Genomic DNA, 18,826 nt, shown 5'->3' with positions numbered 1-18,826 from the left:
TTTAGTAATTTTTAATCACTTTTACCTTGGAATCCTCTTTTTCTACCATCCTAGAATGCACTCCTTGCTTTCTCTGTTATTTCTGCTTCTGGAAATGGAGTTTCTGACAAAGAAGCATGACCTTGGAATGCATCTTCTTCCTTAATAGAGAGATCCCTTCATCTTTCCCTAAATGTATTACCTCACACCTGCCTTCTTGAAGCTCATTTACCACGTTTCTGCCCACTCACACAGCTTCAGAACGTCTTCCGGTAATTTATCCTCATCGACTTGACATTTCATTACCCAAAAGAGCTTAGTGTCATCTACCAACTTGGAGATTTGACTTTGTAATCCCTCTTTAGTTAGAAAACAGTGAAATAAAGCTGGTCTCAGTACCAGTCCCTGGGAGATTCTACTGTTGAAGCTTCTCCACCTGAAACAGAGTACCTTTCTCCCTTTGTTTCCTATCTCGAAAACACTCGTTTCCTGTCCTTGATCCAGCCTGAATTTTTAAATTCGGGATCTAAAATTTTTGTCTTGGGTATGGAATGATTATTGTGGAAGTTTAAATAAATGATGTCCATTAGTTTCTCCTTATCTACATGCTTGGATTGGGGGGGGGGAGTTAACCTCCACAGAGAGTTTTAATGAATTAATAGGATTTTATTTTCCCTTAGAGAAAGCATTACCTTATACCCCTCCCCACCGAGGTTTGATTTCTTAAATATTCTATCATCTTGCCTTTTTTTATGGCTTCCAGTAGTTACTTGTGACTCCTATCTAAAGTCCCCAGAGCTGAAGAGCAGTCCTGCTTGTAGGTAGGAGTTACATCGACAAGACTGATCATTTGTAATGAGAGGGACATTTGGACTACCCACTTGGCACAATACTCTGTCATCCTGTTGATGTATCTAAATGTTCATTTAGTTTCTCAATGTAGCCTAGGCCGTCCTGTGCATTTACTAGTACAATTGACCCATCTTGACCAGAATGGGAGTGTTCTTCAGATTTTTCTATGACCATCCTAATTTCCAGTTTGTATTACACTAGTGATATTTTTATGGCTTGCTTTCTTCTTTACACTTTTGGAAAAGATTCAGTAGTTTAATTGATTAACATTTTCTGAGCCCCTTCTATATGCCAGACACTGTGCTAAGCACTGGGCTACAAATAAGAAAAAGAAAGGCAGTCTTTGCCCTCAAGGAGCTTACAATCTAATGGGAGAGAGAAGGGTGACAGCAGGGAGTCCTTGCAGAGGCTCATGCTGTTCTGTAGAGTTCAAACCAAGCAGAGCTACAGATGGAAAATGGAGTATTTTCTGCCTTTTACCCAAGGTGATTGAGTATTATTGCCACACACAGGCCCAGGATGCAATCCTAAACTCACTATGAATACAGACTAAGGTCATCAGAGAGTGAGGGTACCACAGGTTGTCCCCACTATCAGTGTTGAGACATTTTGTTTCAAGAAGCTTCCCTCTCTGTTTTCCCCCACCTCTGTCACAAATTGTAGGGGATTTCAGCAGCCTCTTCTGAGTCATCACCCCAGTCTTACAGCTATGAGTAAGTCCAATTGAAACCCCCTCATTTTCGAGCACTAGTGGGTCAGAGGTGAAGGTAGACGCTGCCAGGAAGAAGGTTTTAATAGATGATCGGCTGTTTCCCAGCAGACAGCAGGGATCTCTTCTTGAAATGTGGAGGTACAAAGCAGGCTCTTTCTTTTTTTTTTTTTTTGGTGAGGAAATTGGGGTTGTGACTTGCCCAGGGTCACACAGCTAGTAAGTGTTAGGTGTCTGAGGCCAGATTTGAACTCAGGTACTCCTGAATTCAGGGCCGGTGCTTTATCCACTGCGCCACCTAGCCGCCCCCAAAGCAGGCTCTTTCTATGATCCACTCAGGAAATCTCCTAGGACTTCCCCATAGTTGTTCTTCTCTATCCTGGCTACAAAAAATGACCCATGATTATTTTAGGGTCCTGGCAGCTCCTGCTCTGGACATCTAAGTAATTCAGCATGCTGAGCTGTCATGGAAATGTCTGGGAAGAGGGGAACCAAAAAAAGCTGCTCCATCCCCATTCTCAGCCTGTGGCATAGCTAAAGCAGTCTGTTCCATAACCATTCTCTTCCTTCATCAGCCACTGAACTGCCTTCGGGGTCAAGGGAGAAGCAGGATCTCTTCCTCATTAGCTGGCCCTAACCTTAGACATTGTTAGCACTCCTTCACCCCTTTTATCCTTTATGACATTGGCGAAGCTGGAAGTCCTTGATATCTGACATTCTGTGAACTGATTCTAGCAAGTGGGATGATGGCTATCTGGGGGGTTTCTTTCCTTTTTTTTTTTTTTTTTTTTGCAGGGCAATGAGGGTTAAGTGACTTGCCCGGGGTCACACAGCTAGTAAATGTCAAGTGTCTTAGGAATTCCTCTTTAAAGAATTACACCCTCAATAGAGCACTGGCCCTGGATTCAGGAGGACCTGAGTTCAAATCCGGCCTCATTCACTTAACACTTACTAGCCGTGTGACCCTAGGCAAGTCACTTAACCCCAATTGCCTCACCAAAAAATGAAAAAATAAAAATAAACACCTGATGAAGAAACCACTGTCCTCTGAGTCAGCTAGCTGATATAACCCAGATGAACACTGCCAGTGAGCCTATAGATGACCTTAGTGAACTGTGTTCTGAAGGAATAGAGATTTATTCCTTTTCCCCTTCAAAGCACCTCTTAATTTTGACTCTTTGTCTCCTCAAGCCATCCTGTTGTTCTTTACCTATTAGAATGGATAAACTGGCTAGTCCTCTTCATAGCCCTACTTCTTTCATAGAACCCTTTCTTTCCATGTCAGTAATTCCATTTCAGTGAGATCCAGGGGATCAACTGCATGCCGGCTGTCCGAGGACCAGTCTTGCTAAGCTTCGTGGGTTATCTGTCCTCAGCACTACTTGAGGACGGTCTGCATTAGAGAGGGTTTGCCTTCACCAGCAGGTGTAGCCATATGGACAAGATTACAAATCCTTGATGTTTTAAAATAACTCCGCTTACAATGTCAGGCAGGTCAGACCTTGAGGTCGCTCCCTCACCCTGCTGTTTGAGGTCCAGGCCCAGCTCTGTGAATGGCTCAACCTCCTCACTTCTAAAAGCCAACCCAGCATACCTCGCGAGGTTTTCATAAGGATCAAATACAAGACTAGAAAGGAGAGCACTTTGAAAAAAATCTGAAAGGACCAGCCAGCTGTGGGGTGACCCTGTTGTTATTACTTGTCTTAGTAATGACTGCCATCTGCTCAGCTGTGCCCCCAGCCTTTTGGCTAAAACATAAAGAGCACATTGTTTACCGCTTCTTTTCAATAAACATAACTGTACTGGGGAAATGTTTGGTTCCTCCTGTCGTCTGGAGTGTTCTTTGTTCCTCAGTCCACCTAACCTGTCATCCTCCCCACCCCACAAGTGCTCCCTGAGGAGCAAGAGCTTGCTTCTCCTCATTAAGGGATGTTCTTGTGGCTGGGGGCTTCTCAAAGTCACCTTTAATGTGAGCTATTAACCTCATTGTGTTTGCTTTGCAGTTTTTCCTCAGCTGTACTTGCACATGATACACCAGAGAAGAAAGGTCCTTTCTCATCCTGAAGAACACAAGAAATATGAATGATTCCTGCTCTTCCCCCAAAACTCTCTACAGATCAAAAATGCTGCAGACTTTTTGAGTTCCCAACATGTTTCATAGAGAAGACCAAGCAAGGACTATTTTTAAATACTTAAAAAAAAAAAAGTGGCCAACGGACCTGGGATTTACAAAGCGTTATCACACGAACACACTGGAATAATCTTGTCGGCATGCTTTTTCAACCAGAAATTTCAAAAATGTAAGGAGGGGGAGGGAATGACTTGCTATGTAGCTTCCCTTCCCTTCATGTATCTGCTAAATATCCTTCCTACTCCATGCTTGAGAGTTATAGTCCAAGTGATAAAAGTTGTACCAACTGAATGCCCAGCTTGAATTCTAATTCTGTTTCGTTTCTGCAGTGTATTTAACCTTGCCTTTTCAAAGTGCTTGACTGCATGCTGGAAACTGTATGTATTGCTGGAATGACAAACTTTATTCTTGGGAATGCTCTGAGGTTCTGGCTGGGACCATAGTAACGTCACCCCAACATCCAGTAAGTGAATTGCAGTAAACAAACGTGTGGAACAAAGGGGTAATGTGAAGACAGCAAATTCAGATACTAGTCCAGCTTCCAGTTCTATCACCCACTGTAATGGCCTCTTTGAGGGGGGACCTCCATTTAAGCAGTCACTGCTGTCTCCCAGGGAGGGACAGTTGCTTAAATTTCTCTAGGTCCTTAGAGGCCCAGCCTCCATCAATATTTCAATCAAGTGCTAGTTCTCAGGCAGGAACAAACTCTTAAGGCAGTTAACAATTAAGTTGCACAATAGAACTACTAAGAAACCCCATAGTATGAGCCTTTCCCAACATTAACCCAGTTCAGTCTTTTAGCTAGCTAGGGGTGGAAAAGACGTTACAGAGAGAGAAAGAAAAGGTCAGGAGCAGGGGGGTCTCCGTAGAAGTATGGTTCCAGAAAAAACGATCTGGGATAGCTTTTCTAACATCTATGAGTTTTTGATTATCCGGCTTTTCTCTATCCATGCTTTTCCTTGGGGATGATTCTTCTTTCAACAACGATTATGTTATGAGTACAGAAGCAGTAAAAAAAAATTAAAGTTGGGAAGTAATGAACCCAAGCATTGTTGAGCTTCTTTGTTTCACTTGCAAACTTCATTCTGTTTAATTACTCACCTGCTAATTTAGTGACACTGTCAAACCTTTCAAAAAGAAGTTGGATTAAAATTGAAAAGTTAATCTTAGGTACTCATCAGAATCTAAATAAAGTTTGGTCTCTGGAGCCTTTACCCAGTTGGTTTTGGTTGAATGTTAATGGTAATTAAACAAAATGTCTGGATTGTAGAGTAATTATCACTTTAAATATACTTACTAAGATCAGATGGGTGTTAGAAAACCAAGCTTGGGGCAGCTAACTGGTGCAGTGGTTAAAGTGCTGGCCCTGGATTCAGGAGTACCTGAGTTCAAATCTGCCCTCAGACACTTGACACTTACTAGCTGTGTGACCCTGGGCAAGTCACTTAACTCCCATTGTCCCGCAAAACAAAAACAAAAAAACAAACAAAAGAAAACCAAGCTTAACCTTTTTTTTTTTTTAATGTTCAATTCGTAAGCTTTTGCAAGCAAAGAAGGAAAATAAACAGGAAATATGCTAATAGCATACAGAGCCCAGGTAGGAGAAAATGCAGCTGGGTTGAACAGAGTGCAGGACTTGGAGTTGGTAAGACCCGAGTTTGACTTCTGCCTCAGATGCTTACTAGCCGTGTGACCCTGGGCAAGTCACTTAACCTCTCTGTGCCTCAGTTTCCTCATCTGTAAAATGGGGATAATAATTGCACCTACCTCCCAGGGTTGTTGTGAGGATCAAATGAGTTAACACATATAAAGCGCTTTTTAAACTTTAAAGTGCTGTATAAATGCTAGTCATTGTTATCTCTTAAAAAAAAAACCTAACAAGTTAGTTTAGGTTTGAATTTTTTAATTTTGGTTCAACTTTAGTGAGATTTTCGTTGGGTGTGTCAGGGGACAGAATTGGTTCTGCTTGAAGTTGGCATGGAAATTAATTTCTCACTACGTCAGGTAATCTTAGATTATATTAAATGTTTTTTGACCCCAAATTATTTTTTTCTCTTTTTTTCCTTCCACCAAAATCTGATACCCTTACAAAATGGAAACAACATGGGCCACGCCTACTTTGATATTGAGAGGGGAGAAAAAACCATTTGGTTTATTTCGGGTGGGGGGGGGAATAGTTTGAGGAGTTGCAGAAAGAGAAAGAATGGACATTTTTTTAAAATGCTGAAAGCAGGGGCAGCTAGATGGCACAGTGGTTAAAGCGCTGGCCCTGGATTCAGGAGTACCTGAGTTCAAATCCAGCCTCAGACACTTAACACTTACTAGCTGTGTGACCCTGGGCAAGTCACTTAACCCCCATTGCCCTGCAAAAACAAAAAACAAAAAACAAACAAAAAAAACAAAATGCTGAAAGCAAGGAGTTTGTTCCGAGTAATCCTGTTTAAGAGTCTCTGCCTTGTAATTGTGTCATCATTCATGATAAGTATGCCAGCCCCAACTGTGGCACTTCGGCGAATTTGATTTGGAAAATAAAAACAAAGCATAATCCTTTTTCAAACAGTTTTATATTAAATACTCTCCCCTTCCCCACCATCTGAACAACTCATAATGCAGACAAGTAAGGCATATCGAGATATCCCTTCCGTAATATTTCTTAGTAACTGGTTTCTCGATTCTCCAACAGGAATCAGTTTCCCATTTGGAAAAGTAGTGTTCTTTTATAAACTGAGTCCATCCTGTTCTACAGAAACAAGCATCTTAAATGCAGCTCGCTTACACAGAAGAATAATGTATTTTGGAGGGAGTTTTGTCAGACTTCAAAGTTTTCTTGATTTGAAGATGGTGTCAGAAGAATGTCCTTTGCAACTACCTGGATCTGCTTGTCTTTAGATCACCCCTGCAGGAGCCCCCTTCTTCTTAAAATAAGGGAAGTTTCTTTGAGATGCAGTCAGGCTTTGTAGACATGGGCTCCCCCTCTGCAGCTTGCTGTGCTCCATTTGCCAGTTAGGACCGTTCTTTTGAACACTTTGCAAGCATCATCAAAGGCATGCTAAAAACTTGGGGGATAAAGCACTTTCCTCCCATCAGTAAAGGAGTGAACTTCCAACATGAAAATTTCACAAGCCCTAGAATTTTAGGTGCATATGAACAAATTGAATGCACATTAACCATTGCTTATTAATTATTCACTTATGAGGAAAAAGAACAGCACAGCTATGGACAAGGGATTTGTCAAACCGTGTCAAACTGAATGCATTCCTGTTGAAATTTGGGTGAAAATGACATATATATTTACATATACATGGGTGTATATGTATCTATATATACATATATATAGTCTTTTTGTATTTTTCTATGTTGTGAAAATTAAACTAATTTTATAAGTGATTCACTAAAATAACATAAGTTAAATGTATTTTTTTGTATATTTAGAAAGTTCAAAGACTATGCTTCAACTTTTTATGCATGCATTTGAAAACTTTCTACTGAATAATGTTATTGTGACAATAAGTCTAACTCATAAAATACTGATTTGTGTGTTACATTTCAAAATAAACTGATGTCCCATCTGCCTGGGTTTGAAATACCAATGATATGAATTGTTATCCAGACCAAATAAATCCCAATTAGTAGTAACCTTCAGCATCTATGTCAGAAAGCAAGAATATGTGTGAAAGCCTAGGTTCTCTGGATTTAGCCTTTTTGTTTCCTAAACCTTGCTTTTAGTTTTCTGCCCTTCAAGAAAAAATAAACTCTATTTTAGGATAATGTTTTCTCGCGGAAATAGTCTTCATAATATTTCTTTTAGTCATTAAATTAATACATTTTATTGTGTGATAAAAACAGATGATGTTTGGCTCCAACTTAATACCTTAAATCAAGGGTTCTGTGGCTACAGTTCATCCTGATATTTAGAAGGCCCTGACAAACACACCATCCTTAAAGAAATTGAAGGTAGGTTAGCACCTAGTTTTCAAGAATATTTAGCTCAAATAGGAAGCTACCAGATGGTCCGCTTCCTCCCCAGTTGCCACACCCTGAACTTGTATTGACCAGTTTATTCCCCTAGTGGCCTCCCAGGCCATCCACTACCTCAAACTCTGGGATCTCAGTCTTCCCTCACTTGGGTCAGCTTCCCAGTTTTCTCTCTACCACCAAGCCTTGTGTCCAGGAGATCTTAGGTCTTCCAAATTTGAATTTAAAGTTGCTTTGAGTTTCCCTCTGAATGCTGCTTGTCCTAGGTGCCAAAATTGCTAGTTGTGGCTGCTCCATCAAGGTAAAAAGGTCATAGAATGTAAGAGGTGACATCATCTACTTCAGCTACTTCATTTTACAGATGAGACTGAGACCCATCCACGTCGAACACTTGTCTAGGTTCACACAATTATTTAGTATCAGAACCAGGATTCAGGACGCCTGACTTAATGTACTTTCCACCATACCATAAACACTGCTCTGTGTCTCATTTAATAAAAATTAGAGATGGCCTTGCAGTTACACTCAGGTTATTTTTGTCCTAGGAGGTTGTTTTCATCCATAGCCTAATGCTGGCTTATTTAGTGAGAACAATTGTTCTAAGCACTTCCTGGAGTCAGAGCATGTTCAAATATTGGTTGTCCTGCCACTTAACGCTTGTGGGCCTCAGTTTCCTCATTGGTAAAAAGAGGGGGTTGCACTACATGGCTTTTAAAAGTCTCTTCCAGGGCAGCTAGATGGCGCAGTGGATAGAGCACCGGCCCTGGAGTTGGGAGGACCTGAGTTCAAATCCGGCCTCAGACACTTAACATTTACTAGCTGTGTGACCCTGGGCAAGTCACTTAACCCCAATTGCTTCACCCCCCCCCAAAAAAAAGTCTCTTCCAATGCTACAACTTATCACGCAACTAAGAAAGATCTCTGGGTTTGTTGTTTGTTTTTTTGTTTTGTTTTTTGTTGTTTGTTTTTAATCGATCTGATTTTTAAAAATTTCCTGAAACATATCAGTCAATAACATTTATTTAATGCCTACTCAATACCAGGTACCCAGCTAAGCGCTAGCATTACAAGGAAAGGTAAAAGACAATCCTTGCCCTAAAGGAGCTCGCAGTCTAATGGATGAGAATATTCAAGCATTTCTTTAAATCCAGTGATAGGCCCTCAGCTGTTCTCTCTTCAGTCATATCTGACTCTTCGTGACCCCATTGGGGGTTTTCTTGGCAAAGATTTTGGAGTGGTTTGTTATTTCCATCTCCAGATCGTTTTTACCGATGAGGAAACAGGTAAACGGTGATTTTTTTGTAAAAAAAAAAATGGGGGGCAGCTAGGTGGCACAGTGGATAGAGCACCGGCCCTGGAGTCAGGAGAACCTGAGTTCAAATCCGGCCTCAGACACTTAACACTTACTAGCTGTGTGACCTTGGGCAAGTCACTTAACCCCAATTGCCTCACCAAAAAAAAATAAATTAAAAAAAAATGCATTTGTTTTGATTAAGGTCATACAGCTAGTAATTGCCCAAGGCCAGATTTGAACTCTGGAAGATGAGTCTTCCCTCACTCCAGGCCCCGCACTCTTGTCCATTGTGCCACCTAGCTGCCTAGGCCCGCAGCACTGTCAGGCAATTACATATTCATCAATAAATACTGATGGCACTGTTGCAAACACTGTTAAAAGTGTCCCAGAGCATTTTGTTGGTTGAATCTTACTCCAGAAAAAAAGATAAGACTTTCTTAACAGTAATAAGTTATTTAACAAAGATTGGCAAGCGGAGAGACTTGTGTCAGATTTTCTAGTTCAGTGCAAACATAAACATCTGTCAAGAATGACTTTAATAAATTGAGAATATTGATTTTCCACAATAACCCTAAAGGAAAGACCAGCGTGGTGTAATGATTAGAGTACTCCCCTGGTGCATATTGGCTGTGTGACCATGGGCAAGTCACTTAATTTCTCTGTGCCTCATGCAGCTCCCCAAGATTAGAAGTTACACATGAGTTGCTCATCTGTATCATTGCAAAGACATTTCTACAAGAGAGCTCCTCCACATAGATGAAAACACTAGTAAGGGAGAAAAAAGGGGAGAGAACACAAAGGCATTCCTGTATGGACTCCTTCCACTAAGACTTGGGTTATCAATCAGTACTCCTCCATATATGACACCATTGGGTCCACTCACCATGAGAACATAGGTAATATAGAGAGACCAAAAAGATGCATCATGGTCTAGGAAGAATTAGTTAAACCTGGACCACTAACCTGACCCCCCCCACACACACACACCCAAAAGAGAAGCAGCAAAAAGCAAACCCAAAGATGCTTGTACACACACACACACACACACACACACACACACACACACACACACACACAAACAGAAGGAAGTTTGGAAGGGGAAATAGACAAGCAGGGCAGTGTTGGAACTATCATAAACTGAATACATAATATAAACTGTGTAATGGAGATTCATGGTCATACACAAGCCTTTTTCTGCTCTTTTAAGAAAATATTCATGTTGTCAAATTCCTATAAATAAATGTTTTTTTTTTTTTAAATTAAAGTCTGTGCTAATGCCTTGGGGGGCAGGGGGAGAGAAAGCAGGTCAGTGTCTTTCCTATAACATTCCCATTACTTCTAATCAGACCAAGCATAATTACTTTTCCCCTTGCTAGGATCTTTTGTGGCCTATTCCTCAGCTCACTCAGGTTGGAGACAAAAGTACCCCTTTTATATTTAAAGCTCTAGGATGGATCTGATCATTCATTAGGAAGTCATCCCCCAGCTTTGGATCAAAAAGGACCCAGCTTTACAAAAGAAAATTGCCTATGATACAGTCATAGCCCATTGCTGCCCACTTTTCTAATAGGTTCTTACTGATGGGGTCAAAGAGAAGATGTGAGGGCATTCACTTTTCAAATAGTTGAAGGTAACAAATTTTCCATAATTAATTTCTCAGGAGCCTCTTAAAATCAAGTCCTTTCAAAAAGTTATTATTTGATGACCAAAAATCATAGTATTAGAAATGAGGCTTTCCATACAATTTAACTAACTCCCTCCTTTCATCAAGTGTTTTTAGATGTACAAGCTGGATCTGTTTGCTAAGGAGATCTTATGAATCTGCTTACTAATCAATATTACTTCAACTACTTCCTTCATTCCTGTTTTTACCAACACGGTGATGCTACTCAGATGAATTTCTAGATACTGGTTTTCTTTGGAGTCAAATGTACAAGAGGCAGTGGTAGAGCAGATAGCGCCCTGGTTCTAGGAGACAAGAGACAGACCTTCATTAATTGACAAACTAGATTATATTGATGGGATAGTAAAGTCTCTTGCAACCCCATGTGAAATGGTTGAATGAATGAACAAAGCATTTACTATGTGCTAAGTGCTGGCTATACAAATAGAAAAGTCAGATTGCCCCTGCTCTCAAGGACCTCACATTCTATTAGGGAGACACACATATGGAAGGTTTCAGCTACAAGTCAAGTGGCAATCTCCCATGATCCTTAGGGGGTAGCAAATGATAATACTTCTTTCCTTTCATGTCATTTCCAGTGATGGAAGATAGCGGTTTCTAGTGTCAAATGGTTTAATAGTGCCAAGGACATTGGTGGTTAAGAACTTTCTTTTCTAGGTTTGCAGCTGAAGGAATTAAAGATGTTTAACTTGGAAAAGTAAAGAAGGAAATGATGAACCCTTCCATTATCTTTGCCAAGAAAACACCAAATGGCATCACCACGAATTGAACGTGACTAAAAGGACCAAATAACAACAATTTGGAAAAGAAAGAAAAAAGGGAGATATGTATGCTTGTCTTCAGATTCTGAAGACTTATTATATTGAAGAGAGATTAGATTAGACTTACTGTTTTCTAGAAGGCAAAATTAAGACCAATGGGTAGAAGTTGCAGCTCCCTAGACATCAAGTTGGAAGGGAAGAGACCTAGGTTGTAGTTCAGCTCTACCACATGACATTAGAAAAGTCATCTAATTTTTTTCTGAGTCTGAGTTTCCTCATGTGTCAAGTGAAGGAATCATAGACTCCCAGAGTCAGAAGGGACCTTGAACATTATCTAATCCATTTCCCACCTAAATCATTGATTCCATCTACCTCTTTCTTCCCTCAAAGACCTGCAGTGATGGAGAACTCAGAATTCACTTCCTCCCCCAAACATCCCATTCTATTCTTTTTTTTGGTGAGGCAATTGGGGTTAAGTGGCTTGCCGAGGGTCACACAGCTAGTAAGTGTTAAGTGTCTGAGACCAGATTTGAACTCAGGTCCTCCTGACTCCAGGGGTGGTGCTCTAACCACTGCGCCACCTAGCTGCCCCCATCCCATTCTATTCTTAGCTCTAATTGTTAGAAAAATTGTTCTTCGTATTGAGCTGAAATTTGCCTCCCTGCACCTTCCATCCATTTGTCCAAGCTCTGTTCATCTTAGCCAAGTCTTTTTGAGGATCCTTAAAGCGGATGCCTTGCCCGCAGTCATTGCTATATTGTCACCACTAGAGGGCAGTGGTTCATTAGGACAAAGTATTGTTTCTAGTAGAAGGATTTTGGCAAACACAACAATAGCAGCTTAATATAGTACTTACTATGTGCCAGGCACTGTGCTAAGCATTTTATCATCCCATTTGAGCCTCATAACAACCCTGGGAAGGATGTACCATTATTACCATTTTACAAATGAGGAAACTGAGGCAAACTGGTTAAGTGACTTGTCCAAGGTCACATAGCCAGGATATGTCTAAGGCCAGATTTGAACTGAGGAGTCCCTAACACAGAAGCAAAAACACCTGTGCTTATGAAAATTAGTCAAAGACCTTCAGGGTCCAAAAAGAGGGGGGAAAAACCACCTTTGATCTAAAATATAAAATAGAAGCCAAAAGGACTTCTTCCTCTTCCTCTTCTTCTTCCTCCTCCTCCTCTACCTCCTTCCTGCCCCCTCCATTGTACATTATTTGAGAAATGGCCTGCTAAGCTCTTCATATCTTTGCAGTTACTCTGATCTCAGTGCATTTCTATACTTGCCCTCCATGCCAATCCCCTTTGTTCCTCATTTTAAAATACTTAAATTTTGAAAACCATAAAAAAAAAAAAACCAGATGTTCATACTCTTATTTACTGGAGAAGCTTATTCATTAATACTCTTTGCTAGCATCCCAGGAGGTCAATCCCAACCTCCTATTCTGGGCTGGGATATTTTTGGAGGGTGGCCTGCGCCATGAGAGAAAATGTCAGGCCACCTTATAAGGCTGTGTGTCTAGACCAGAGAATTCTTGCCTGCCACATGTTGAGTACACCGTGGATTTAAGTTAACTTGATTCTTGGACTGTAGTTTTTCTCACAGCCTTTACATGCCTCTGTTCCATTATTCTCTCTATCTCTTTTACAGATATTATTATGTTACATGCCTTACATTATTCTCTCTATCTCTTTTACAGACAAAAATCTGTCCCAAGCAGACAGCTATTTTAAGTGGGACCTGTTTGGAATTTGCAGAATTGATGTCTGGGCTAATGTCTACCAAACAGTTAAAATAATGCTTTTCAAGAATCTGAAATAAGTAGGTTATGCTTATATTGTTCTATATGTATCAATTAGCTTATTTAAGTGATAGCTGTTTTCTCTGTTAGAGGTTATTAGCACAGAAGAATGTGTTCATCAAGACTGGAAAACTGATACATTTTGTTTATATTTTATTCTTGTTTTTTGTTTTGTTTTGTTTTGTTTTGTTTTGTTTTTCTGGGCAATGGGGGTTAAGTGACTTGCCCAGGGTCACACAGCTAGTAAGTGTCAAGTGTCTAAGGTCCTCCTGAATCCAGGGCCGGTGCTTTATCCACTGTGCCACCTAGCTGCCCCCATATTTTATACTTTTTTGACTTAGAAATCTAAGGGTTAAATAGACCATTAGTTTAAGAATAAGCATATCGCATCAGATCCAACATAATTCACTGGTGACTGTGGATAGACTAAATACAACCAATGGTGAGGGGAGCCTCCTTTCCCGTCTCTGTAAAAAACCAACATGGCCCCCTTTCCACATGGTAGGTTGGGTCATTTGGGTTGTTGCTGAAGCCACTATCAGCAAAAGCAGTCACTACTTGTAAGCACTTTTCTTAATTTCTGGGTTTTTTTCCCCATTCCTTTGTTCAAAAACTAATAATAATCCTAACAAGCCCATGTTTATCCTACCCCCCCACCCCTTCTCATTCCTATTTGCTGCATTCCAGTCTTGCTTGGTGTGTCTGCTCCTCTCTGCTAGCATCGCTTGCCTTTGCCACATCCCTTGACACATTTCAGCAGGGCCTTAAAATGTTGATTTGCTTCGGTTTGCAAATATCCCTGATCAGTTTACAATATTATCATAGACTGTCAGAGCAGGGAGGGAGTCTGAGGTCATCCAGTCTGAACCACCCCCAAACCCCTTTTGACAGACAGGGAAGCTGATCCAGTAGTCCTGTTATAGTTAGAGAATTATATAAAATAATAATATATAATAACACAATCTTAATATAATGCTTAGGACTAGCCCAGGGGAGTTGTGTTGCTATGAGTGTCATCTATAGGAATAGAGATTTTAGAGCTGAGAAGGAAGAGGCCTCAGAGATTCAGAGGAGGCAACACATGTGGCCCACAACACTCCTGAGTGAACTCACGCCAGATTAAAATATAGTTCCTAATATTGAATAAAAACATGTGTATATGTACATAGGGCAGCTAGACAGCGCAGTGGACAGAGCTCCGGGCCCAGAGTTCAGGAAGACCTGAGTTCAAATTTGACCTCTGTCAAACTTGAACTCTGTGACCCTGGGCAAGTCACTTAACCCTATTTGCCTCAGTTTCTTTATCTGTAAAATGAGCTGAAGGAGGAAATGGCAAACCACTCCAGTATCTTTGCCAAGAAAACCCCAAATGGGGTCATGAAGAGTTGGATGCACTTTTGGGTCTTTTTCCCAAAGAAATTATGGAAGGGGGAAAGGGACCCACATGTACAAAAATATTTATAGCTGCTCTTTACGTGGTAGCAAGGAATTGGAAGTTGAGGGGGTGCCCATCAATTGGGGAATGGCTGGACAAGTCGTGGTATATGAATACAATGGAATACTATTGTGCTGTAAGAAATGATGAGCAGGAAGAGTTCAGAGAAACCTGGAGGGTCTTACGTGAGCTGATGATGAGTGAGATGAGCAGAACCAGAAGAACATTGTACACAGTATCATCAACATTGAGTGTTGAGCTACTGTGATGGACTATATTCTTCTCACCAATGCAATGGTACAGAAGAGTTCCAGGGAACTCATGATAGAAGAGGATCTCCAAATCCAGGGAAAAAAAAAAGAACTGTGGAGTATAGATGCCGAATGAACCATACTATTTCTTTTGTTTTTGTGCTGATGTTTTTCTGTTTTGAGGTTTTTCCTCATTGCTCTGATTTTTCTCTTATAACATGACTAATGCAGAAATATGTTTAATTTAATTATATATATATATATATATATAAAACCTATATCAGATTACCTGCTGTCTAGGGGAGAGGGGAGGGAGGGATGGGAGGGAGAAAAATCTGAAATTGTAAAGCATGTATAAACAAAAGTTGAGAACTATCTTTACATGTTACGGGGAAAAAATAAAATACTTTATTAATTAAAAAACAACAAAAAAAGAGTTGGATGCTTTTAAACAACTGAACGACAACAGCAATATATGTACATATATCCACATACACATCCACATACATAAATGTGTGGTTTTCTAAGTCAATATGTGGTCCTCAGGGATCCTTATGTATGGTTTAGAGGCCCCTGTTTGTTTGTTTGTTTTAATTGTTACATTCTCTCTCTCTCTCTCTCTTTTTTTTTTTTGCAGGGCAATGGGGTCACACAGGGTCACACAGCTAGTGTCAAGTGTCTGAGGCCAGATTTGAACTCAGGTCCTCCTGAATCCAGGGCCAGTGCTTTATCCACTGTGCTACCTAGCTGCCCCATCCTGTTTCTTTTTGAGTTTGACATTCCTGATCTAGTCTTTGTTGTTCAATTGTTTCCTCAAACCAGAGAAGTCCTTACCTTCTCTTGATTCTCAATCATTCAGCTCATTTCCTCTCATCTACTCCAAACACCCCATTCTGATGAAACAAGAGGGAACACTTCAGCACTGAGGGAAGGGCAAATGCAAATGAAACTACAGTCCTAGTGAAGGCCACGATTTCAGAGAATCCTGGGCAGTGCCAACCGAGCCAGAGTGAAGTGAGCAGAACCAGGAGAGTAATTTACAAAGACAAAACTCTGAATGAGCCTGGCAAATCAATGACCAAGCATGATTCCAAAGGCCCCATGATGAGACACGCTACTCATGGAGGCAATAGACTCAAGATGCAGGACGTGGCCAATGTGGGAACTAGTTTTGCTTGATAATGCTTATTTCTTACAGGAGTTTTTGTTCTTTCTTTCTACTTGGTTTGTAATGGGGTAGGAGGGCAGTTAGCAATAAATAGTAGTTTCAAAAAAGAGCCATTGAAACATTTTTTTAAAAACACAAGGGAACAACAGAAAGAAGAACAGACATGCAAGACAATTTTGAGAATACTGTATAGAATTTATCACATTTGGGGGGAGAGGCAGGGCAATGAGGGTTAAGTGACTTGCCCAGGGTCACACAGCTAGTGTCAACTATCTGATCCAGATTTGAACTCAGGTCCTCCTGAATCCAGGGCCAGTGCTTTATCCACTGTGCCATCTAGCTGCCCCCTATCACATATTTTTAAAGAAAGCCTGCGATATGAATGGAGTTTTTCCAGCTTCATACAGAATCTCCTTTTAGGGATATGCTAAGTGTATGGAAATACTGTCTCTCTCTCCATCTCTATCTCTGTCATTTCTTTACCTATCTGTCTCTCATTCTTCTCTTCCCTCTAGATTTTAGGTTCATAATTTTAAAAATTAACTTTATTTTTTTTAAATTATGTTCCATGAATGTTACAGAATATTATGTTGTAAAAAATGAATGTGAAAAGTTCAGAGAAATGTGAGAAGACTTGTGAACTGAACAAATGTTTATTGATTGAAATTAGCAGAACCAGGAAAGCAATACCTACAATGATTGCACCAATGTAAATAGAAAGAATAGCAACAACAAAATGAAACTCAATTCCACATAGTTATAATGGCTTAGCCCTGAAGAAGAAGAAGGGAAACTACATTTCCCTTCCTTCTCTGCAGAGCTGGGGGACTATGGAGATAGAGCTTTGCATATAGTCATACACAGTTGGCTTGTTGGTTAGTTTTTCTTTTTTTTCTTTTATATTCTTTATTATAAGAGATGGCTCACTATGCATAAAAATGAGAAGGCTATATCTAGAAATGAAAGTAATGTCAAAACAAAGGATTGTAATAAAAAATTAAAATATTTTAAATTATTTTTTAAAAGAGGACACCAAATGTAAATTTCTACTTCCACCTCCAGGGGGTGCTACATACCTGCCAATTAGAGAAAATGGAGGTGGGCAGGCATAAACAGTTTTTCATTGGAGATGCTTGACCTTTCTATAATGTGGGGAGAACTCTAACCACTTATACCCTTTGAGACTGGACTGAGTCTGGAAAGGATGTTTGAAAATTCGGTCATAAAGGAACAGAACGTGAGGATTGTAAGGGATCTGGGCTATCATCTTGTCCAAGGGTCCTTAACCAGGCCTCTGTGACTGTTTTGGGTTTTTTTTTTTTAATTATATACAGTTATCCTTTCCACATCGCAATTTTCTCCATCACAGTTTCAATATATCATGGGTCGGTATAAGTAATCAAATGGGAATTTTCAGCAAATTTTGCAGAAGCTGCAGACAGGCAGGTGACACAAAAAGTTTAGAAATTTAGAAATGCATAAAATATAAGTATAATATTGTATAACATCAACATAGCTTATCTTTCAATACCATAGTAATTCAGACTTCTTCTCTGGTATGAAGGGAGGGCCAAAACATTTTACGTGGGAGTGCCTGGCTCTGGAGATATATAAGGGGTAACCGTAGATTTTCGATAACGGCATTTCAGTAGAATCGGTTTTCTTTATAATCATATGTATTTTATTTTATGCATTTAAAAACTTTATTCTAAGAAGGGAGCCATAGCCTTCATGAGGCCACTAAAAGAGTCCATGCCACAAGGTTAAGGCAAGAACTAGTCAACTAGTCAGTTAACAAGTATGTATTAAGTGCCTACTATGTGCTAAATGGGCAGCTAGGTGGTGCAATGGACAGAGGGCTGCTCCTGGAGTCAGAAAGTCTCATCTTCCTGAGTTCAAATCTGGCCTCAGACACTTGCTAGCTGTGTGACCCTGGGCAAGTCATTTCACCTTGTTTGCCTCAGTTTCCTCATCTGTAAAATGAGCCAGAGAAATTAATGGCAAACCACTCCAGAATCTGCCAAGAAAACCCAAAATGGGGACACAGAGTCAGAAACAACTGAATAACAACAATAAGACTTGGCAACAAATTGGATATGTGGACTGAGAGTCAGGAAGAGAAGATGATACCAAGGTTGCAAGCCTAGGTTATAACTGGGAGAATGATTACTCAACAGTAATCTTGTCCAACCTCCCAGCCCATATAAGAGTCCCCCATATGATATAGAGATGTCAGAGCTGAATGGGACTTACCTAGAAAGGACTTAGATGAGGTCATCACACACACACACACACACACACACACACACACACACACACACACACACACACACACACACACCCCACTTCTTGAAGCATGAATATTCCCCCTTCACCATCCTTAAGAAATGAATGTTTAGTTCCAGGGGACTCATGATGGAAAAGGCTCTCCAAATCCAGAAGAAGAAAAAAAAAGAACTATGGAATATGGATGCTGATTGAACCATACTGTTTCTTTTGGTTTTGGTGCTGTTATTTTTCTATTTTGAGGTTTTTCCTCATTGCTCTGATTCTTCTGTTATAGCATGACTGATGCAGAAATATGTTTACTGTTGTTATGTATGTGTATATATGTGTGTGTGTGTGTGTGTGTGTATATATATATATATATATATATATATATATATCCTATATCAGATTCCCTGCTCTCTGGGGGAGGGGGGAAGGGAAGGGAGGGAGAAAAATTTGAAATTAGAAATCTTATGTAAACAAATGCTGAAAACTATTTCTACATGTAACTG

General features: G+C 40.2%; 1 protein-coding gene across 1 annotated transcript in view; it reads left to right on the top strand.

Annotated features, from left to right (window-relative positions):
• The window catches only part of HACD2 (3-hydroxyacyl-CoA dehydratase 2), a 101,982-nt gene extending 97,097 nt beyond the window's left edge, over positions 1-4,885 (top strand). The window contains exon 7 of the mRNA XM_043995826.1: positions 3,544-4,885. Coding sequence (XP_043851761.1) covers positions 3,544-3,626 — 83 coding nt within the window. The 3' untranslated portion in view covers positions 3,627-4,885. The remainder of the gene's footprint in view (positions 1-3,543) is intronic.
• The last annotated feature ends 13,941 nt before the right edge of the window (positions 4,886-18,826 follow it).

Source organism: Dromiciops gliroides, chromosome 3, assembly GCF_019393635.1.
Source record: "Dromiciops gliroides isolate mDroGli1 chromosome 3, mDroGli1.pri, whole genome shotgun sequence".
Classification (NCBI taxonomy): domain Eukaryota; kingdom Metazoa; phylum Chordata; class Mammalia; order Microbiotheria; family Microbiotheriidae; genus Dromiciops; species Dromiciops gliroides.
Note: the sequence above shows the minus strand (reverse complement) of the source record. Positions and strands in the feature narration are given on the sequence as shown.